Source organism: Ceratotherium simum, chromosome 8, assembly GCF_057802395.1.
Source record: "Ceratotherium simum simum isolate JZ-2026a chromosome 8, ASM5780239v1, whole genome shotgun sequence".
Taxonomy (NCBI): domain Eukaryota; kingdom Metazoa; phylum Chordata; class Mammalia; order Perissodactyla; family Rhinocerotidae; genus Ceratotherium; species Ceratotherium simum.
Genome location: NC_141907.1, coordinates 34,767,095 through 34,791,552, shown reverse-complemented (window position 1 = coordinate 34,791,552; position 24,458 = coordinate 34,767,095). Strand labels below are relative to the sequence as shown.

Below are 24,458 nucleotides of genomic sequence, written 5' to 3'. Positions count from 1 at the left end.
CAAGAGGTGGTGGTCTCTGTGTCTTTTTCTGAGGGCAGCAATATAGGGAAAGAAGTCTTCCTTTTACTGAAAAATACTAGAATTTCTCCCTCCCTTCACATTATGCCTGTTATAAATCATGTAAGCCTTTTTCATATCAGGGCATTATTCTTAGTCAATCACTTCTAGTCATCCAGTCTACAAGACCTGTTATTTATTGTTAAATTTTTTATATTGATCTTAAAAAGGGTCCTTACCTTTTAGATATATATAATGAAAAATTTTAAGTGATATAAAATTATTTAAACCAGGAAAAGAGAAAGTCCACAGAGGTGAAGATAAAGCAGGGTTGGCCATGATGGAGGATTATGAGGCCTGGGTGCTGATAATACAGAGGTTCATTTTACCATTCTATTTTTATGTATGCTCAAAACTCACCATAATAAAATAAATTTTAAAAAATTTTGTTGACAGATCACCTGTTTAGACTGATAACTTTCAAGGATCTCAGCTGACCACTTCTTTGAGGAGTCTCTCTGTTCAACCAGCCTTGAGGAATGAGATGACCTTTCCCTTCCCAAAGCACAGAACTATTTTATAAACAGCTCCATATATTCCCATCCGCTAAAGGAAAGAGCATTATGAATCAACAGTATGTATGTCCCTAAAACCTTACACCATTAAATCTTTAGGAAATCAATTTTTCTAATACTCTTTTTATTTATTGGGCTACCAAACACTTTTCCCCTTATGTGGACAACTCATTTACTAATTCAATATTTATTCACCTCTCAGAATTGCTTTATACAACTGATTTCCATTATGCCCCTTTGATTATAATCTCTAAATGGACAAACATTTGTTTAGCTTGCTTGTACAGTGTTTTGCTTAGTATTAGTTGTTAAAATTGTCACAGAAAATATCTGCCAGGTAACTCTAAACACCTAGACGGGAAATATATTCCTCTATGTTACCCTGTGTGGATTTATCACTTCAGATATATTGTATACTGTGAATCATTTTAGGGTTATAAAGAATTCATCCACTAGGCTGTAAATTTCACTAAACAAAAAAGTACAGAAGCAAGCAAACAGCTGAGAGATCCAATATAATTCTTTTTTTTCTTCCGGTTTCACCGTAGGCCACATTTTGTTTCCCAGTTTCACATTAGACCACAAAATTACACCACTTCTATTATTTGGGAAGAGCTGAGGTCAACAGAAGTGTTCAAATTCATCTGATTCTAACACTAAGGCAATGAAGCGCAATGGAAAGCTGAATTCTAACTGTAAATGTCTTTTTGCAACATATTTTCAAATCTGCTTAAATCCAGAGAATTTATTACACAATTTGATTTTTATTACACAATTTCATTTTTACATCAATAAAGTCTTAGATACAACAATATAGATGAAAGAACAATTTAATTCGTACTGAAATAAATATTAGATATACAAAGCACGTACAGTGAAAAGGGTCACAATAAATTACAAGTGGAGACATTATTTTGCTCAATCACCAAAGAAAGCCCGTGACACTTTCAATTTCACACCATCAAATTTATCATTCTTGCTGATTTAAGCAGAACACAAAACAAATATGGATCCCAGGGCTTACTTTCACAGGTACCAGCATAGATAATTTACTACAGTGATCCAATTTGGCAATCAGTAGGGACCAGTAAATCGCTGCATAAAAGAACGAGCGAATGAGGTCCTTTTTCCTTCGTGTCAGCAGGCTATGATTATTATGTTTATTAGATTTTCTTGAAAAGACTTCACATTTTCTCAAATATTCAGGAGAAATATATTTTCCCTCTGAGCCCTACATTAGCATTTATGTACTTTGGTCTTGAAAACAGGGAATGATAAATTTTTCAACTTATTTTATAAATTTATACAGTCTGGATAGTATTGGCTGAAGAGTATAACTCCCCAACCTGTACAATATTGGATATTAAAAACGGATTCAAGAGAAATTACTAAGAAATGCTGACATTCTGTATATACAAATTTTCTAGTTCAATATATCCCATTATATAGAGCACCAGAAGAAATGCATTTATAAATCAAGCAGTTTTTTCTGACTCTTTCTAATCTTTGCGACCCTTTTCCATTTGTTCCAATACACACACTTCACTAACGTTACCTGCCCAAGACTTTGCCCATTTGGTCTTAATTTACAAATATATATGTAAGCAAAAATTCATGTCAAAAGCAATTGTTCTATTTTAAAGTTACGAAAGAAAATAGTCAAAGTTTGGAATTAAACTTTCATGAACCAAGAAAAAAAGGTCTGTTTACAAGTACTGAGCATGGGGCTGGCCCGGTGGCGTGGTGACTGGGTTTGTGTACTCTGCTTCAGCAGCCCAGGGTTCGAGGGTTTGGATCCCAGGCGCGGACCTAGGCACCGCTTATCAAGCCATGCTGTGGCAGGCATCCCACATGTAAAATGAAGATGGGCATGGATGTTGGCTCAGGGCCAATCTTCCTCAGCAAGGGAGGAGGATTGGTGACAGATGTTGGCTCAGGGCTAGTAATCCTCACCAAAATTCAAAAATATATATATTAAAAAAACAAAAAGTACTGAGCATATCAAAAAAGTAGCTTCAGAGGGCTATGAAGGAAAAAGTAAAATGATTCTTGGGCATGCTTTTGTCCTGAAATATGAGCTAATTTTTAGATTCCAGCAAAGACATCCATCAATAATTTTTTTCCTATCATTTTCTAAGAAAAAGAATCTGCTTTAGATTAAAAAATACTGTACTTCATCTCTTATCAAATCAACTCAAACTCAATGCAGGTCAGTTTTCCTATCTGCACTGCACAAGAGAAAGACTACTCTAGGGTTAACCCCTTACACAAGAACGTGTTCCTTCTAAGAACCCACCTGAAGACCACATTAGAAGATACACATGTCCTAGAATAATCACTACCAGGAAACCTCCCCAAATTTTAGCAGCTCCTTTCTTATCCTTAACGCCAGATCCAGTAACAACTTTCCACCCAGAATACTTTAAGAGGACTGCTCATCAAAAACTCTGGAAATAACTCCTGGATTTATAAACGGGTGCCTTTGGTAAACCATCTGTTGAGCTATACTATCATATAGCTCTGTAAAATTGTCCTAATCCTAGAGAAATTCCAATGAGGTGTTATGAGAAACTAGTTGTCTCTGCAACTCAAATTGGATTTACAAACCTAGGTACCATTCCTGATATAATATCCAAAGATTTCAATATGCTTTTATTCTGTGAGAAGTATAAATTTTAAGAGAAACTGGCTATAACTTGTGTACCTACAAAATGACCATGAAAAAATTTTAAGTACCATTTTTCTACACACCTGAAAATGAAGGAGAAAGAACAATTTTATAATTGATGTGTTCAAGTGATTTAGGCACTTAATAACGAAAAAAAAAAAACAGACCATAATCTGAATAATGCTACTCCCAATTGTGGCCTATTTTACAGTTTACCTAGAAAGCAGATATTAACAGGGTACTTCTTCCAACTTTTGGACATTTCGGTATTTAAAAAATCTACTCATAGTAAATGCTTACTAAATATTTGTTAAATATTAAATAATTGCATATTAAAAAGGGTTATGGAATTCAGATCCTTAGTTTCATGGCTGACTCAGCACTTAAAGTGGCATTTAACCTTCCAATATGGCATGTGAACCAACTCCGGGGCTACTTGAGGAAAGAGTGCCACCTACTGATCATAAACATAACTGTCCGTGGTTATTTTCTCCTTGAGGTTTTCACTTTACAGAATAAGTATCAAAACTAGTCTAGGGCCCAGCCCCGGGGCATAGCGGTTAAGTCTGGCATGCTCCGCTTCGGTGGCCCCAGGGTTTGCAGGTTCGGATTCTGGGCTCGGACCTACACCACTCAGCAAGCCATGCTGTGGCAGCAACCCACATACAAAATAGAGGAAGACTGGCCCAGATGTTAGCTCAGGGCTAATCTTCCTCAAGCAAAAAAAGAGGAAGATTGGCAACAGATGTTAGCTCAGAGTGAATCCTTCTCACCAAAAAAATAAAAGGTAGTCTAAATTTGGGTGATAGCTTTGAGGGTAGCAGATCCTAAGGGGATTTGGGCAGGGGTGGTGGGGGAGAAGTTTCAGAATAACTATAGTAATCAAAATAAATTCCTTAGCATTAGATATGGAATCTCTCAAAATTAATTTCATTCATTCTGCTATCAAACCTTCAAAAAACCTAAGTCTCAGTTCCACTTGTCTTATTACATATACACTCATTTTCCTTTCCAGGATGAATAATATTCATGCCCTAAACTTACAAACCTAATCTGATTTTTTGATTCTGATTTTTAGGAAGAAAGGAAGTTTTTTGATAGCTTTACAATTCTTAGTTATACAACAGACCTTATAAATTTTTCATAACTTCTGGTTTAATATTAGCATGCTTTGATCTTCCCTGTAAGGAAGGTTCCTAAATATTAAATTTAAATTTTAAAAAAGTTAGCTTTCTTTCTTGCTTATGTCCAGGAACATCTACCTTGGTGAAAATTTAAATATGAATTGTTATTTAAGAAATTTCTCTTTGGAATGATGGTAAATGGAGTTTAAATTCATGATATAAAAGGTATATAAAAGGAATACAGAATTCTTGTTAGAATTAAGTAGGTTTTGTATGAGGCTTCCACCTGTCCAAGGTTTAATATCTAAAAGTGCTAGAGTGCTAGAGAACAGCACTATACCACTTCCTAAAGAATTAAGACGTTCTGGATGTTAAGTCAACTTTTTTTAAACCTGTAAGTAAAAATAAGTTCAGCTCTGCAGCCGTAATTTCTCCTACTGCATTCATTCTCTATACTGCTAATGTATTTCCTTAATTGTAATTTGATAGGTGTACATGTTACACTATAATTTCAGATGCCAAATCAGCTGGTTGTACAAATTCATATCACGGAATTTCTAACTACAAGTTCATGCAAACAAAACATCTAGTAATGCTCAAATTGTAAAATTTACTTTTTCATGAGTTTAGGAGTATTTTATTTATAAATCAATCCTTCCTTTAAAGAAGAGTCAAATGTGAGCATATCAGAATTATAGTCCTGCTATGTTATAAAAAGCTTTGACTTTTAAAACTCTGTTCTAAATTATAATAGTTTTAATGTTAAAATTCTTTTTGTTAAAACCAAATAATTATTTTCCTTAGGAAAATCTTTTTGACCAACAGAAATTTTCAAAAGAAAGAGGAAAAACTCAAAACTCATACTTATAAGGTCATTAAAAGTAAAAGAACATCATGGTAAAAACAGAAGACGCAAAAAGAAAATTAATAAATGGAAAAACTGGTGAAACCTGAATAAGTTCTGTACTTTAGAATAGTATTGTTTCAGGGTTAATTTCTTAGTTTTGAGGAATGTTGTATAGTTATGAAGGATATTAACCTAAGAGGAAGCTTAGTTAAAGAGTATACAGGAAGCCTCTGTACGATTTGTTATTCTTCTATAAATCTAAAATTATCTCAAGATTAAAAAAAATTACAGAAAACAAAATAAACTAGTAACTTAAAAATAAATGCCTTCAGCTGCCAAAATTTATTGACATAATTCAAGACAATTTTTAAAAACATTAGAAATTAATAATATACTGTTTACTTAACATTATAGTCACTTTATTGCTCTAGAAAATTTAGTTCTTAAAACCATCAGATTACCTATATAGTGATAACGAGGCTAGCCACAGACACACACACACAGACACACACAAAATCAACTGCATATTATGAGGCTGCTTCTCTAACTTAGTAGATAAATATTACAAAAATACAAAAATAGCTGATTACAGTTGAACTATCAAGTAGTTATCACATTTCTATAGATCGGAAAGTTGAACAAAAAGAAAACTGACGTTACTGATAAATTACTAATGAATGTATTTGAGAAAATCCAAATTACATGCAGACAGAAGAAAATTGGTTACAAAAACCATTATTACATTATTTTGTACTAAAATTTTGGCAATGTTTTAAACATTTCCAATCATGCAACAGTAATAAAGATCAGAATGAATTTTATAAAGGAGTTGATGGAAGCTCAATGAACAGGATTTAACATATTATACAACTCAAATCACAGTTGCATAATATATCCAATTCCCCCAAATTTATTTACGAAATGGAAATATACACTATTCCCCCACAACTCCTCCTCCAGCCCTGTTCCCAACTACCTTACCTATAAACCTTTCCATTTAACCTTTTAAATCAGATTTAATGGGTAAGTATGTAATCTACAGGATAATCTTCATTATTATTTCAGAACAGATACCAAGTATAGTCATATGCTCAATCTTCAGTTACATTCCTTTCAAAAGGCATCTGAACTGCTGCAACTGTCTATAAAAATTCAAGCCTAAGAAACCAAGAAAATTGGCAGTCAATAATCTGGTCTAGGTAATTCTATAAACTATAATAATATTAATAAAACCCATGTGTCCACATTTGTAAAACACGGATTTCCTATTTGAGAAATGTTACTCACTGGCTCTCTGAAAAGAAAGCTGTATGACTATTGCTTTCTGATGTAAAACGGTTAGGTGACCCCAGACATTTACCCAAGTGGCTAACAAGCTTAAAGTTGAGCCTTTTTAAAAAATATTCAAAGCCACAGAAATAATTATGGAAATAAAATTTTGGAAGGTCATAGCCTAAGATACACGCAGAATTCCTCCTATAATGGTACATCCAAAATAAATCTGTCCTAACAAAGCAACAAAAGATCAAATAACAATAAAATACAGAGGAAAGTGCTTCTGTTAAAATTATCAACCAAAATTACTGAATGGCAAAAGAATACTGCCTCAAAATATACTGAATTCACATATGTTAATATTACCATAATGAACTCATGCCAGATATAAACTCAAGTTACCAATTAAGTTGAAACAAATTTTAGAGCTATTTTTGCAAGAGAAATAAATGTACTTCATGATAAAGGCACAGTAGCATCTAAAAACAATTTGATACATTTATCACTAGATACAAATTTCCTTAACCATTAACAACACAGCACAGTAAAATTTTCTTGGAAACTTTTTGAAAGGCTTGATTTAACATGCCAGGAAGATGATTATTTTTCCACTGAGATGCATTTATGTAGATTATGTAAATTGGACTGAGGTCAGTTTTACACCTGGAATTAACAAACCCTAGCAGAAGTACCAGCTGCTAATAATGCTTATATATATAACTTAGCTGGATGTTAAACTATGCAACTGTTGGTGCCAGTCTGCTTATAAAGGCAATGCTCTGGAGACAAAGTCTTCTTACAAACAGTGGGCAAGCAGGTTTCATTATTATATGTTCAACAACAATCCTCAGTTCATTAAACAAGGTCCTGCAAGATAAAACAGTTTTCTTTCAGAAACACAAGAAAAGAGCAACATAATGCAAAGCAAATGCTGATGAAGGAATTTCCCATAGCCGTTAAAGAATTTTTTTTTTAAATAATTTTATTTATTTATTTATTTATTTATTTCCCCCAAAGCCCCAGTAGAGAGTTGTATGTCATAGATGCACATCCTTCTAGTTGCTGTACGTGGGACGCGGCCTCAGCATGGCTGGAGAAGCGGTGCATCAGTGCACGCCCGGGATCCGAACCCGGGCCGCCAGCAGCGGAGCACGCGCACTTAACCGCTAAGCCATGGCGCCGGCCAGCCATTAAAGAATTTGAAGAAGTAAAAGAAATAACTAGAATGTACTGCAGGGAATACACAAAATAAAATTCTCAAAATCAACACCTGTATCTTTTGGGGGGAAAAGTTCATTTAACAAAATCTCTGAGGGCTGAGATTACGGATGATTTGTATCTTCTTTACAGTAGAATTACATCATTTTCTCATTTAATTTAGGCAAATTCAACTAGTTCTAAAAAAGACAGCAATAAAGTGAAAATTATATAATATGGGTAATCCCACCTACTATTTCCTTAAATGAACATATTGCCTCTTAGGGCTTTCCTCATCTGTAAAATAGGAATATGTACTTCACAGAATCGTAGTAAAGTTTAAATGAGACAACATGCAAGATACTCAATACTAATGCCCTCCAGAATCTGGTCTAAATCAAATTTTCTCCTTTAACTTCTGCCACTCTCTGCCATGACCCCTATGTTCCAGTGATGTTGCATGTTTGTGCCTAAAACAGGTTGTAGACTTCCACTCTCTGCCATGACCCCTATGTTCCAGTGATGTTGCATGTTTGTGCCTAAAACAGGTTGTAGACTTTGACTTTGCCTTAACTGTGTTCATTTCCTACAGGGTACTCTATATTACATACATTGTACAGGCTAGCAGACCCAAAATCATGTACACTGTACTGTAATTTATAAGTGATTTGAAAGAACATCAAGGGTAATTTTAACTATTCACAATTTTCACCTTATGTGCTGATTAATCCTGCATAAAGACAAAACTCCTGTTCCACATTTCTGTATTATTTTTATGGTTAGAAAAAAGTAATAACCTACTGTTTTAAAAAAGGATGTAATAAGCTCTCACACAAAGACAAGAAGGAAATTTAGAAAGATGCACATTTATCCAAAAACCTGTCCTTCTTGTAGCTCCTATCTCTGTGACAGCCCCAATACTCACAACTCTCTTAGGTTGCCAGGCCAGAAACCTAGAGGTCTTCTTTACCTCATTCTTCTTCCCCAAGTCCTAAGCTCCTACCCTGCTGGATGTCTTTCAAATTTATCTCCTTTTTCCTTTACTACTGAATTAGTTCAGGCTCTGGACTACTCTAACAGTCTCCAAATTGGTCTATCTTTTTCTCCTCTTGGTGAGCCTGCAATCTATCTTCTGGAATGATATTTCTAAACCAGATGTCATCACATTCTCAACTCTTCTATGTTAACAAACTTCAGATAAAATCCAGACCTTTCATGATCTAGTCCCTGTCTACCTTTCTGGGCACAGATCTTTATTAATTCCCTATACACTTTCTCAACTCATGCAACATGTAACTACCGGTATGCAAGCACTTTCAGGCATCCATGTACCAGAACTCAAACTTGAAAAGGCCTGGCTTATATTACCACCTCCTCAGTGAATTCTCATCTGTCTCCCTCTGTTCTCTGTGCTTCCACAGCACCTTCATCGTCATATTGACTTATACAGCTGTCTAATTCACTCAGCTCTAGGTATTTCAACCCTACATCAACTTGTTCTCATCAACATACAATCACTGTCTTCTGAATAAAGCTAAAAGGCATCTTGAAAATACTCTATTCACGGCCGGCCCCATGGCTTAGCAGTTAAGAGCATGCGCTCCGCAACTGGCAGCCAGGGTTCAGATCCCCAGCGCGCACCGACGCACCCCTTCTCCGGCCATGCTGAGGCCGCGTCCCACATACAGCAACTAGAAGGATGTGCAACTATGACATACAACTATCTACTGGGGCTTTGGGGAAAAAAAAGGAGGATTGAAAATGGATGTTAGCTCAGAGCCGGTCTTCCTCAGCAAAAAGAGGAGGATTAGCATGGATGTTGGCTCAGGGCTGATCTTCCTCACAAAAAAAAAAAAAAAAAAAGAGAAAATACTCTATTCAAAGCCCCTCAGGTTACAGATGAGACCCAAAGTCACATGGCTAGTTCTCTTATTCCTGACTCTATCACTGGCATAATCTAGACCAAGCCACAGAGATCCTTCAGAGCAATACTGACAATAGAACTTGCGCTGATGATGAAAATGTCTATCTGTGCTGTCCACTACAGTGGCCATCAGCTACACAAGGCTTTTGAGCTTTTGTAATGTGGTTAGTGTGACTCATAACTGAGTACTGAATTTTATGAATTTTAATTAAATGGTCAAATGTGGCTAGTGGCTGCCATATTGGACAGCACAGGTCTGGACAATCTACACTAGACATCTACAAAGGACTGATACCACTGACTTGAGAATAAATATCATGATAGGCAAAAACGGTACCAACTGTTGATACTGACTGTCTTAAAACCCTTAACAAAAAAAGTATAGTGTAGAAAACGTAGTTTTATAAACCTGTTTGTTGGTATTTTATTTATTTATTTATTATTTTTTGTGTGTCTGTGTGTGAGGAAGATCAGCCCTGAGCTAACATCCATGCTAATCCTCTTCTTTTTTTTTGCTGAGGAAGACCGGCTCTGAGCTAACATCTATTGCCAATCCTCCTCCTTTATTTTTTCCCCCAAAGCCCCAGCAGATAGTTGTACGTCATAGTTGCACATCCTTCTAGTTGCTGTATGTGGGACGCGGCCTCAGCATGGCCAGAGAAGCTGTGCATCGGTGCGCGCCCGGGATCCGAACCCGGGCCGCCAGTAGCGGAGCGCACGCACTTAACCGCTAAGCCACGGGGCCGGCCCAATAAAACAGATTTAAATTAATCACCAGCTTACCGACAATATGGATTTCTTCGAGAGGAATATCGAAGAGTAAGAAATCTATAGTATATAAAAGGCTGCAGCAAACTTCCTTGACCACTGAAATAAACAAACACAAGGGTCGTAAATATACATCATCAATTCATATGTATACTCTCAAAACTTAAAAGCAATTTTATTGGAGAATATGTGCGCCTTCATTCATCAAATAGTCATAGTAATATCTATCATATCTAAATCAAAGTTATTCTTAAAAAGGAAATAAAAGAATGTAAATGATTGGTAAGGAATGAAATGTACTGGTTAAATTTTTATAAACATGTATTCATGTATTACTTTTTAAATTTTTAAAAGCTACTAAATAAATCAGAAAATGTTATTAAATGCTTCCATAATTACCACTAATAATTGATAATCAAGTTTTAAAACTTTATAACATATTAAAATGAAGTGGTTCATTTTATACAAATAAAAAAACTAATAAAATCACACAGTCTTACTAGTAAATTTACATAGCCTATATAATTATTTTTCTTGGTTAAAAAGCACAATCACATTACCCCAAGAGTCATATATAAGTTTATGAAATCCTAAGTCTGGAATTCTTTTCTAGGAAAAACTATCCGGATAAGATATTTACTGAAATAACTACAAATAAAATGTCGGAACAATCTAACGTGAATAGTTAGGTAGCAGAACTAAGTAAATTATGTTTATCTGATGGACTTAGTACGCAACTACTTAAAATCTTGATTATGAAAACTATACAGCAACTTTGAAAAAAGCAGAATATAAAACTATACATAGTATTACAACTATATTTTAAAACTTTTTTAAAGGAAATACATTAAGATGCTAAATGTGGTTTGTTTTTTAAGTTAATTTTTTAGCCTTTTTTCCTAAATTGTGTGATTTTACTTTCATCATAAAAATAATTTACATGATTACAAGTATCACTAAACTAAATGTTACATCCATTTTTCCCAATAAATCATGGGACAAATCTTTAACTCTTTTTTTTTTTTTTTTTTTTTTTAAAGATTTTATTTATTTTATTTTTTCCCCCCAAAGCCCCAGCAGATAGTTGTATGTCACAGCTGCACATCCTTCTAGTTGCGGCATGTGGGACTCGGCCCCAGGATGGACGGAGAAGCGGTGCCTTGATGCGCACCCGGGATCAGAACCCGGGCCGCCAGCATTGCAGCGCGCGCACTTAACCACCAAGCCACAGGGCCGGCCCTCTTTAACTCTTTAAACTGAAAAATATACATACTATAGAAAATATAGATAGAAAAGAATATTCAATGAAAAACAAATTTTCCACCAAGTTAGCTCCTTCCTGAAAGTTACAGCACAGTCTCTAGTAATACCCTTCCAGAAATTTATATACACAAGAGTATATAATGAGTAACACTAATACAGTGCTCATTTTATAATTCACCGCATCTGTTGAACAACTCTAGGAGGGAAGTGGTATTATCATTCCCATTTTAAAGATGAAGAAACTGAGGCAGAAAGAAATACACGCCCTTAAACACATAAACACACATCTGAAAATATAAATGGGGAATACCCTACAGTTTTTTTAATAAACTTTTTTTTTTTTTTTTTTAAGATTTTATTTATTTTATTTTTCCCCCCAAAGCCCCAGTGGATAGTTGTATGTCGTAGCTGCACATCCTTCTAGTTGCTGTATGCGGGACTTGGCCTCAGGATGAACGGAGAAGTGGTGCCTCGATGCGCACCCGGGATCCAAACCCGGGCCACCAGCATCGCAGCGCGCGCACTTAACCACCAAGCCACAGGGCCGGCCCTTAATAAACTTTTAAACTTATTGTATCTTGGAGTTCATCCCCTATCACAACACATAAATTTACCTCATTCTTTTTACAACTTCAAGTATTCCATCTTATACATGTACTAGTATGTAACAAGCTCTCTACTAATAAATAAAACTACAAGGATCATCCTTTTACCTGGCTTTGCACACATGTGCATGTGTATGTAACATAAACTCACAGACTATGTTTTTTTAAATACAGACCTTTAAGCATCATTGCTACAAATATAACTTAATAAAGCTTTCTAATATTAGACTGTACTTCTACCATGAAGGGTAGCATTTAAGGAATAATGAATTAGTTGTTTTTAATTTTATAGTTTGTGTTATTTTCAAGTGACATACTTAAAGCCTTAACAGCTTTTCCTATTAGGGATTGAATAAAACTTCATAACCTTATTTTAATTTTTTAGAATAACAAAGTGATTTTTCTAAATATTTCTGGTGAATTCTCATCTCCTTTACAATAATCTTAAAAATTAAAATCAGTTTGTACATAAGTGTTTAAATAAAAGATTAAGTAGCACAATTGAGTTAAAGTACCAATGCAGTCAAAACTTGGTGCTCCAACCAAAAATCCACGGCAGTTTCAAAAATGAGGCTTTTGTTTAAGTGTGCATGGCATCTCAGCATCACATTATAATTATCTTAGGCTGATTTAAGAGAAGAATAAATTATTTTGCTTATTAAACAGAATCTGGAGGTTTCAGATGTAGACATCAATGATCTCCACATAAAGAACTAGTTTCGGTACCTACATTTTAATTTTCACCCAGTTAATAATGAAACAATCACAGAACCTTGTGTGACCCAAGAAAACAGAAAAACAAATAAGAAAGAGGGCAAAAAGTTCCCTTTAGTAATTAAATGTTTAAGTGTCTGATCAGGATCACAAAGAGAGAGAGAAACTAACTTCTAGGGCGAAAGTTTTAGAGTGGAATAATAGACAAATAAGGCTGTATCCAATCCTTTGTTCAATGTTCATAGAATGATGGGAGGATTTTAGGCAATTACTTATTTCAACTACAACTAGTTTTTTAAATGTGGAAAATCAAGGCTCAGAAGGCTAAATTAATTGTCAAATCAACTAGAATCCAGGTCTGTAACACCTAGCAGGAAGTCTTTCTGTTGTATCACTCCAGAACTTTTATATTATATTATCTAGTTTGCGACCCCACAACTTAAGCAACACGTGGTGATCCTGGAGTTTTCAAAGGAAAACATTTCTTAAAAGAATGGAACAGATGTATTTATGACGAAATCTATAAAACTCTGTTACTAGCTTGAAGAGAGACTGCTCAAGAAAGGAGTAACTGTCAGGTATATAAAAACCTTACTAGTTAATCAAGGTGATGAACATTAAAATGAAATAGTTCATAAATGAAAATAAGTTCGTAACAAACTAATGAGGTTATGGAAAAAAGGTAATAAAGACATTTCAGGGCCAGCCTGGTGGCGTGGTGTCCACGCTCTGCTTTCGTGGCCTGGGATTCACAGGTTTGGATCCCAGGCACAGACCTGTACACCGCTCATCAAGCCATGGTGTGGTGGCATCCCACATAGAAAATAGAGGGAGATTGGCACGGATGTAAGCTCAGGGCCAATCTTTCTCATCAATAAAAAATAATAATAATAATAAAAAAAAAAAAGACATTTTAGAGGACAATCTGGCATAGTCTATTAAATATAAGATGCCCGTAGCTTAGAATCAGCAAAATCAATTCTCATATCTATGTTAGAGAAAACACTGGCACAAAAGTATAAGCAGACAGGTAAAAAGATGTTTACTGCATCAATATCTGGACAAGTAAAAGTCTGGAAACACATGTCCATTAATAGAGGAACGGGTAAGGAAATATAGCATACTAATATGATGGAACACTATACAGCCCATTAAGTGAAACAAATCAGAACTGTATATGTCAACAAAAATAGGTCACGAAAACATACTATATGAGTGAAAAAAGCAAAATGTAGACAACTGATGCATTATGACACTTATGATGTAAAATAAAAACTAAACAAATAAAACTCCACACTCATAATATAAGAAGTAGTATTTTCTACATATCTGTATAAGTATTTGTAAAGAACTGCACACAAGTACACATACCAAACTCCTTACCTCTGGGAAGTAGAGGACAGAATTGCAACTAGGATTCACAGTCAAATGATATTTTAGCTTTTATCTGTAATGTCCTATACTTGTAAAACTAAAAATTAAAAAAGCAATAATCCAGGCAGAAATACAGTTTTAAAATGTAAATGCAAGAATATTGACGGAGAGGTCAATACTCTACTATTCTAATGTTCTAACTTTTAAAAGGAAGGCTTTCTTTTTTTTTTTTTTGTGAGGAAGATCGGCCCTGAGCTAACATCTGCCAATCCTCCTCTTTTTTGCTGAGTGGAAGACTGGCCCTGGGCTAACATCCATGCCCATCTTCCTCTACTTTATATGGGACGCTGCCACAGCATGGCTTGACAAGCGGTGCATTGGTGCACGCCTGGGATCCGAACCAGCAAACCCTGGGCCTCCGCAGCAGAGAGCGCGCACTTAACTGCTTGCGCCACCAGGCCGGCCCAAAGGAAGGCTTTTTTTATTCATACGTTACTTCTATAATTAAGATGAAAACAAATATGGAGGTGACAGTAGACAGCTATAAATACCAGATCATAATTTTTCTCTAGTATAAGAAAAATCATCTCAATAATGGCAGAATGGAGTAAACTAGACCTCCTAAGGTTCTTTCAAACGTAGTAATTCTGAAATTAATTTTCAAAATGTTAAATGATAAGTCACAAGGAATGACAAATAAGATAAGTTCCTAGGTTTACTATAATGTCTCAGGTTTTCTACTATAAAGTTAAAAAATGATGGCTAAGATCCATGTAGCTCTGTGTATCAGTATCTCCTTCAACTGATTTAAGCAGGATAAAATTCGAGTTAATATATTTACTATGTTCACTTAAGCCACCCACCTCCCAAAACAAATATATTTTAATTCTTACCTAAAAAGCATAAAAACTGTAGCAGGCATCAAGAATATTTCATTACAAGCAATGAATTTCAGAATATTCTGTTGATTGGAACTTAATTTATCCAAGATAGATCTCAGCAGAGGTAAACTATTTGAACCCTTTGCCTAAAACATAAGAGCACAAACATTAGAAATACCGAAGCATTTTTGATCACTCACCTATTTTCTTTCTTTAGATAAACAGCATATCCAACAGGCAATACAACCAAAAGACAATTATTTGGAAATGATGACATAAAAGCTTACAAACTATTTAAGAACAAAAGTTAGTGTATCTTCCTGCTTTATTGAAGTTTGTTATTTGAAGAGTTAAAAGTCATTTTCATGCTTTTTCTCAAGAAAGATTAGATTATTTCACAAAAAATGTTTATTTCTCTCCAACCATAATAAAATCTGACTACCTAGTAATACAGTTAAAGTACCTGTGACTCCCTAGCTAACTAAAGGTAGAAATTATGGACTCCAATTACCGCTGTGAAGAAAAAGGCCAACACAAGGCAAAAATATGACTATTTTAATTCAAATTTCAGTACATATGGAGCCAATCTGTCTGGCACACTGAAGTCAGGCTTAATGTTCCAACCCAGCAATAAGAAAAAATTTTAGGAAAGTAGAAGTTTTGAACATCAGTGTAAAAGATATTCACTGTCAAAATACTGACAGAACAAGACATCTCTGAAAACCTATCAAACCTAAAAGATATGACTTTTTTTTCCCCCCTCCCCAAAGCCCCAGTATATAGTTGTATATTGTAGTTGTAGGTCCTTCTAGTTCTTCTATGTGAGCCAATGCCACAGCATGGCTACTGACAGATGAGTGGTGTGGTTCCAAGCCCAGGAACTGAATCCAGGCCAGTGAAGCAGAGTGTGCCGAACTTCAATCACTAGACCATCAGGGCTGGCTCAAGATATGACTTTTTAAAAAAATAAAAGGATCTATTTCAAACTTCAGAAATTCCTCTGGTGACTGAGGGGTAATCTTAAATACAATCCTTTATGTACAAAATGGTACTATTTTATGAAACTTAAACAATAAAAAATTCTAAACTTAAAACTTTCAAATCACTGAATAATTCGGAACAGGTTTGGAAGGAATACGGGAACCTTTTGTGACAAATTCCCGAATGTCCTAGAGCTCAAATTCATGTCAACTATCTGTAATCCAGGAGTTTAAAAAAAACAGCATAGTTTTAACTTACATCAAGGACTTTTTTTGTGTATGTGGCAGCATGAAGCAAAGAGAATAACAAGACTGGGAAAATACTCACTGAAGAAAACAATTAAGGAAAACATTTAAAATTCATCAAATACTTTGCAAAACCGGCTACGTATTATGTCCAAATATACAGATCTGAGACGGCATCTGCTAAAATGAATTCAGTGATGGCTTTTTTTATTGATACACTTGGTAACCAAAGTTTTTTTTTAATCTGTAAAGAAGAAAGTTAACTACTTCATTTTTTAAAGCTCACAGTTCTTTCTATGAAGAAAACAGTGAAAAAAGTTTATTTCTATTGGATAATAAAATATTGTAAATGTTTGCTAAATTAAATTGAAATACAGGCCACCTCAAACTGTTCAATAATATAGCTTTTAACCCCACAGTGGCCATCCTGACCAGAATAACTTAGCCTTCAAATACAAAGATAGTCCTTTGTACTGCTTTCATTATCTCAACTGCTTAGTAAAGAGTCTGGGGTAATGGTTTAAAGAGTAGTTCCCAAATTCTCCTCAACTAAAGATCCTTTTATTATTTATTTCCTACAACGACCCCATTATTTTGAGGTACTGTACCTATTAACCTTTTACAGTTAATGTGTTCTCAAGTTGTACAAATAAAAAGAGTATATACTTAGGTTTGTATATACTCAATTGAGAGTCTCACCAGCTTAATTACAGACATAAGCAAAGAATTCTTACATTAGAGGTCAACTGTCTGGCTCTAGGTCATGAATAAATATAACAATTTTCATTCAGTTTTTTGAAAAACAGAAATTGCTCAAAAGACCCTATTCACCCCAATTTCTGCCAGATGGATAACAACAACAAAAACTTGTCAAGTATGTCCATAAAATGATACGGACCATTAGTCAATCATGAATGGCAACAATAGTTGTCCTAAAAATAGTAACAGTTTCTAAGAAATGAATTTTTATATATTTTTCTACATTAACTGAAAGCTTGTTGTGACAGGAAATGGTGACTGCTGTAACACAATCCGAGTATCAAATTCATTATAACCATCACTCATTTAGGACCCAAAGGTTCCTAATCTCCAAATGGCAAGCAAGATACTGACCCATACCCAAGTGTTATAAGAATCCTAACTCTCTAACATAGCAGTTCTCCAAATTAATATCTTGGCTAATTCTTCCCTAACACTTACAAGAATTAAGTAAAATGCCAATTTCCTGAGTAGTAATCATATACATATACATAAAGTTTCACATTTTCTAATGAATCATAGATCCCTTTGAAACTGATGAAAGCTACAACCCTCTCCTAAGGCCACTGTAAAACTCTGTTGCTTTTTAAATAATTTAATTTAAACTTGACACAGATCCTAACTTGCAGCCTGATTCAATAAAGAGGCAACGTCAGGTAGTGAAAACAGAACCCTGAATTGAGAGTCAAGATATGTGGGTTCCAGTCATGGCTCTGACACTAACTTCATTTCCCTAGGCCAAGTTTCATATTCTGTCAAATGAATATGTAGTGATAAAGCTAGAGATTTCTAACATGTCTTTTACCTCTAACACTCTATAGCCCACAAATCCTTGCTAAGAGATTCATAGTCTTAGCTTTCAATGTCACTTTTAAACTACTTAGAAAATCTAAGGGGTGAAAAGTCCACAATTTAAACCTAAGTACCTGTCATTGTTAGAGCCAGGACAATATATCACCTTTGTAAGAGCAAAGATCATAACATAACTTTGTAATACAACTTTGGTCTCACCTTTATTTATTAACACAATACCCAACTACGGTAGGAATCAGATGAGTGTTTCCTGCCTATTACTAGTTTGTGTTATTCCCACTGCTAACTACTCCTCCCACCACCGTAAGAGTTTAAGGAACGTGAAATCCTCAATCTTCAACATCCCCATAGAGAAGGGCTAGCAAATAACCAATTCCATAGAAAAGGCAGAGAGGTTGTCTTCACTGGTTATGAGTCTCATTTGGCACCATCTAAGGACTCACTCAACAAAACTCACTGACCACCTGCTCTGTGACATGCACTGTCCCAGAGGTCAGTATTGATGTATTCAATCTGCTCTGTAAATTACCTGGAAAACACACTTTCTATTTCTCTCTCCCAAGAAATTTTAAGCTACCAAAGGGCAGAACCAAGAACCTCTACATACGTTCCCATTTTATCTCAGAAAGGCAAGAATTTTAATATTGGTGATTGTAAAGGACCTCAATAAATGTGATTGACAAAAGCAGGTCAATCCAATGATGTGCCAAACAAATGTGACTGTCATTTACAGTTGTAGTACAACAATCATCTAGTAAGTTTTACCTAAAAATTAACAAATATAAATGATGATGGGACATTACAGACCCATACATGCACTGAAACATGAAAAGCTATCCTTGCATTCCAAACCACTTATATTTTCTTGGTAAAGCAAAGAATTTAAACAGAATCTCCATATACTGTAGTATATGTAAGTGGAGCAACCAGCTTTGTCCAGGTACAGACAGAAATATTTTTTTTTTAATAATTTTATTTATTTTTCCCCCCAAAGCCCCAGTGGACAGTTGTATGTCATAGCTGCACATCCTTCTAGTTGCTGTACGTGGGACACGGCCTCAGCATGGCCGGAGAAGCGGTGCGTCGGTGTGCACCCGGGATCCGAACCCGGGCCACCAGCAGCAGAGCGCGTGCACTTAACCGCTAAGCCACGGGGCCAGCCCCCAGACAGAAATATTTTAAAACTATACTTGAGTGTTACCCATTAACTGTAGATTAGGTAAACCTTTGAAATGAGACAGACCTTGTCAGCATTACTAACTTGCCAATGTGACATCAGGAAAGTTATTTTAAATTCTTTGAGCATCAGTACTCTTATCAATATGATGCTTACAATTTTTTCAGATTGCCGCAAGGATTAAATATGTCAAGTTTGTATATACTGGCAAAATAGGGTGCTCAAAGAATTTCAGTTTCCTCCTATTCTCTTTTCCTTAAGACTTACAAAAACCTATTTAAAATTTGATACTCCACAAACATAGAAAATATTATCTAAATAGGTAATATTTAGTCTTAGAGACATTTTATTGTGCTTTCCATTATGTATAGTTATATCATAAATATTCAAGAACTCTTAAGAGTTCTTGAGTTCCCTTCCCTCATCCCTCTCCCTCCTTTTTAGAATACCTATTATCATCCCACAACACTCTTAAAATGTGTGAACATATAAATTCCAAATGAGTTATTTCTCAGTAGCTCCAGATATTATCAATGTGTCCTTATTTTCTACTCTAATCATAGCAAATATTAATTTCTTTTTATTTTATTTATTATCTCATTCTCTGCTTAAGTAAGTTATTTCTTGATGAATTTCCATTTGTTTCTGGCTCCCTAGGAGTTAAAAGAAAGAGCTAAGGATTACTCTTTTTATAAGGCAAGACATTTGGACATTTTCCCAAAGAAGATGTGAATTAAATGAAAGAAAAATTTAAATATTAAAATAAGTCCTCCATAGGCTTGTGCTATGAATCTGAATTTTAAAATACCCATTGCTAACAGAGAAGTTTACAAGAGGCAAGAACAAAGATCCAAAGTTTAAAATTCACACACCAGCTCTTCAAAATTTAGATTTCACATTTTACAGTCAGAAATTCTTACACTAAATGTATCTTCATTCAAATGAAGTGCCAACAAACCAACCAAACCAGGCTTCATGGAACACCCTCATTTCTGAATCCTTCCTATAAAAATAAAAAATCAGAAAAATCTTCTATATGCTCAGTAGGCAATTTCACAGTATAAAGGATACTTGTAACGGGGTAGGAATTGACAAAGATGAGTGAATATAACAGGTAGTGGCAGCTGTCCTCTAACAAAGCCTGGGCCAGGAATGCTCTGCTTAACTGGAAGTGTGGTAATCTTTGGTGCAGCCTCAGAGCACTGGTAAGAGCATTTGCCAGCAAAGCACGTTGGTAAAAGCTTGCTGCTTCATGCAACCTGCAAATTACCAGAGGAGAGGTTATCATGAGACATAAACAACTACCATGGCTCTTCCTCCTTTGTGAATTGCATCATAACTGCACAACACCTAAATCTATTACTTGTCAATAGAAAAAAATTACTTGAATCTATCGTACCTTCTTAGAAGCATCACTTCATATATATTCCCAACTGAATTTTATACAGCAGTCATTCTTCTGGTTAAGTTGAAACATCAAAAATGCAAAAAACATGAACTTATCTCATCCCCACATATCCCTTTTCTCTCAGATTTTCAATGTGACATTTGTTTTCACAAAGCACACAATATAAAATATTCCTCCAGCTGGTAATATTACTAGGTTTTTAGTATCTTAAGGATGACACTTGCGTTTTATTTATCCCTGAACCCTTTACAGTTTAACAAGTCTTGCACCTAAAATGTATTCCATAAAAACTGACTCAACAAGTGAATGTCAAAGGCAGAAATACACATAATACATACCCAAGAAGAGGCAGGACAAACAAAGCAGAGCAGTAAACTGTGAACAAGCGAGAAATCCACATGGCCGTGTCCAGTTTATTGGTCATCATGAATTGCTGAATTTAAAAAGACAAATATTGTAGTAAACTAAGCCTGTTTTTAAGGATGAAGATTATGTAGTTTTATTCCTATTCAAAATGTTTTAACAACCTTGTAGCAGTTGTTTTTTTAAAACCATTAAGTGAAAACTCTCAAGGCGATTGTTTCATGTATATGCCCGGTAACAAATCCAAAGCACAGGAAGTACTTAAACAGAAAAATACTAGTTGACATAAAAAAGATAAAAAGACTAATTAGGAAAGAAAAATTTGAACAAAAATTTAACTACAATTGTCTGTGTTCCTTCAACACTTCTAATACTGGCTTCATCTATTTTAAAGAACGTTAAATAAGAACTAATTGCTCTCAAGAGAACCATCAAGCCTATTCTTAGAAAAGCTCAAATTCAAATAGGTAGGTCTCAGATCTGAGTGAAAAGGCACCACAAAAAGCCAGTTTGGATTAAATAAACCTTACAAAGCAAAAATGTAAAATCACAGTAATAATAGTCACTCACTATTGAACTCATTATTGAACTCGTTAGTCTATGGACTATTTGACTACGTAGACACAAGGGCCCAGCACACTGTAGGTGCTCAAAATATCGCTGTCAGGTGTTAAATGGCACCTGCCTCTCTGATTTTATGACTTTCTTCATCCCCTCGAAGCTCCCCCAGAAGTCTTACCCTGGTTTCGGTGGCCCTAGATTAAACTTCCATATACCACTTTCTTCTCTATTTTTTCTCATTCTCTTTTCCTTTGCTGCATTTTGCCAATAGATGTGTCCATTACCACTAATGCAATAACTTAAAATGTTTTCTCATTCGAAATGTATCTTATATGCAAATTCTAAAGTGGCTTTTACGTTTTAGATAGAATCTACATAAATAATTTTTACATCAAGACCCCTTAGAAACGTAAGTGGATATATAAAGTAAATAAATGTTTCACAAAACAATACTTATCTTCACTATGTGTGAGATTTTAGAATTTTGTATTCTATTTAATGTTTTAGAAATATGTAGTGTTTCCACTAAATTGATTTCAAAATTCACTAATGGGTCTGGAGTCTAAAACACTACTCTAAACAATCTAACTTAATTACCTTTTGAAAGAAGATATAAAAAACTTTTGGAAAAAAGAAAATGCAAGTACATTTTAAAATTCAAGGATGTTTTATTGCATGTGTTTTTAACAGTATGCAGGTAATTACAGAAATATGCCTCTGGTTTATTCTATCCAAACCTACTATACCGTAACTCCTCTAAATAAAGTGGAAGGATGAATCTAGCTTACTGTGCTCAGTTTCTTTACCAATATTCAGACTCTACATCACAGTTTGAAATTTAATTTTAGAACATTTTCTTTAAAACCTACTTGTTTAGGGCGTTCATTTTGTACACTTTTATGGATGTGTATTTTATTACGCAATAAAAAAGGCTTAAAAAAGTGTATTGGTTTATATTTTAAGAGTGAACTGCCCAACCATGTTATAAATAGTTTGGGCAAAAAATATCAATGAATCTTTGGGTGAAAAACTATCTTCACAGTTTCAAAGTTATCACACCATAGAATACTTTTTAATTACAAAAGGAAAAAAGGTATCTTTACAACAGAGAATCTGGTGGACACCACCTTAACCAAATAATCAAACTTAGAATCTCCAACGATGGGATAAATCAACATAAAATGTTCCTGATATATATAATGCAATGAGAAGGACAGAATATCACTTATGTAATATTCCTGCCAAAATGTTTACCCTGAATCTAGTCGTGGGGGGGCGGGGAATCACACAACTCCAATTTGAGGAGCATTCTGCAAAACAACAGGTCTGGACTCTTGAAAGACAAAAATGGGAGAAAGAGGGCAAGGAAACTGTTCTAAACTAAGAGATTAAAGGCCAGAAAATGCAATGCATGCTTTTTGATTGATTCTGGATAAGGAGGAAGCCGCTTTAAAGGGCAACTGAGGAAATCTGAATATGGATTGTATATTAGGTAATAACATATATCAATGTTAAACTTCCCAAATTTAACTATAAAAATTCCTGCGATGACTGCACTGTGGTCATGTAGAATAATAATGAAGTATTTATGGGTTAACCATCATGATGTATGCAACTAACTCTCAAACCGTTCAGCAAAATAAAGAACAAGTGTGTATATAATAATCAGAGATGTTGCAAAATGTTTAAAAAGAAAAAAGTGACTCATTCAATTCACCTACTCATAGTGTTTAAAATTAAAGGCAATAATGCTTCGGGTACATATAACGAGTAAGCAGCAGATCTGCATCTTAAAAACAAAAAATTTACGAAAGCGTAATGACATTTCTCTTTGTTAAAAAGTAAGGCCAAAATGAAGAAAGGAAAAAAAAAAGACCGCTCTCCTCCCTGTGCGTAATTTCTATATAATGGCATAAAATGGGCAGAAACGTTTTTTGCCAGCACGCGTGAGCGAAATGAGGCGTGTGTCACGGCACAACCTCAAGTGGCACCTTCAACCTTGAGACCTAGAACAATCAGAGACCGAGGGGTGGAAAAACGCAAGGGGACCCAATTTCCATGGCATACAAGTGACGGCCACGAGCTCCGGGCCCGCCTGTTGTCGCCTCCGAAACAAACTTGTACTTCCCTCTAAATCTTCGGTCACCATCTCCCCTCTCCACTCCACCCCCAACCCCCACCCCAGTCACTAATCCCAGTCCCGAAACCTAGGAGCTTCTGGAACGCCTCGAACCCGACTCGCAACACTTCCTGCTCCTTCCTAACTCTTTGCTAATCAAGCCAGACGACCCTGCCTGCTCACTTACCACTGCGCCCGCCCCTTGGGGGCCGTTCGGGGCCGTATCCGCCATGGGGAACTCACACACGCGTCTCGGACGCTGCAATTAGAAAAGAAAAAAAAAAAAGGGACGTCACCACCGGGGGCCACGACTCCGGCAACCGGCTTCCCTGCCCCGTGCCACAGGCCCGCCGCGCCCTGCGGCGACTCCGAGCCTCCACAGGGCGCAAAGCTCTCGCCCGCTCCCGTGCAGCCGACTGCCACGAGAGGACCCGCTGTGACCAGAAAATACCTGTCCGGCACGGTCAACAGCAAAGCTGGGTTTCCAGAAAGACCGGAGCGATGGCGGAGCTTCGGAGCAAGCCCCAAGAACACCGACCAAAGGCCGCCGGCTCCAGGTTATTGCTGACCCTGGAACTGCTCTTTTCACTTCCGTGGGGACAAGGCGGGGACAAATAGGAGGAGCCGGAAGCTGTGCCCTGAGGCATGACGGGAAGTGTAGTTTTTCTTGTTTCCGCTTCGCGTGTTCTGCACGCCAGTCGGCGAGGCTGGCGAATAAACTTTTTTCGTCTCTAGCGCGCAGATGAGCCTCGTTGCCCACGCGCAAACCACGAAATCTCTCCACTCCGTAATACAGAAGCCTCAGAAACGTGTTCTTTGC

General features: G+C 35.8%; 1 protein-coding gene across 1 annotated transcript; it reads right to left on the bottom strand.

Annotated features, from left to right (window-relative positions):
* Positions 1-1,386: 1,386 nt before the first annotated feature.
* Positions 1,387-24,221, bottom strand: TMEM33 (transmembrane protein 33). Its single transcript, XM_004419015.3, has 8 exons — positions 24,090-24,221; positions 23,826-23,897; positions 20,934-21,028; positions 20,259-20,446; positions 16,452-16,519; positions 15,225-15,358; positions 10,391-10,474; positions 1,387-7,353 (listed from the first exon to the last, which is right to left on the bottom strand). Exons 2-8 carry the CDS (start codon positions 23,868-23,870, stop codon positions 7,224-7,226), a joined length of 744 nt encoding a protein of 247 aa, XP_004419072.1. The 5' UTR covers positions 23,871-23,897; positions 24,090-24,221; the 3' UTR covers positions 1,387-7,223.
* Between the last annotated feature and the right edge of the window lie 237 nt (positions 24,222-24,458).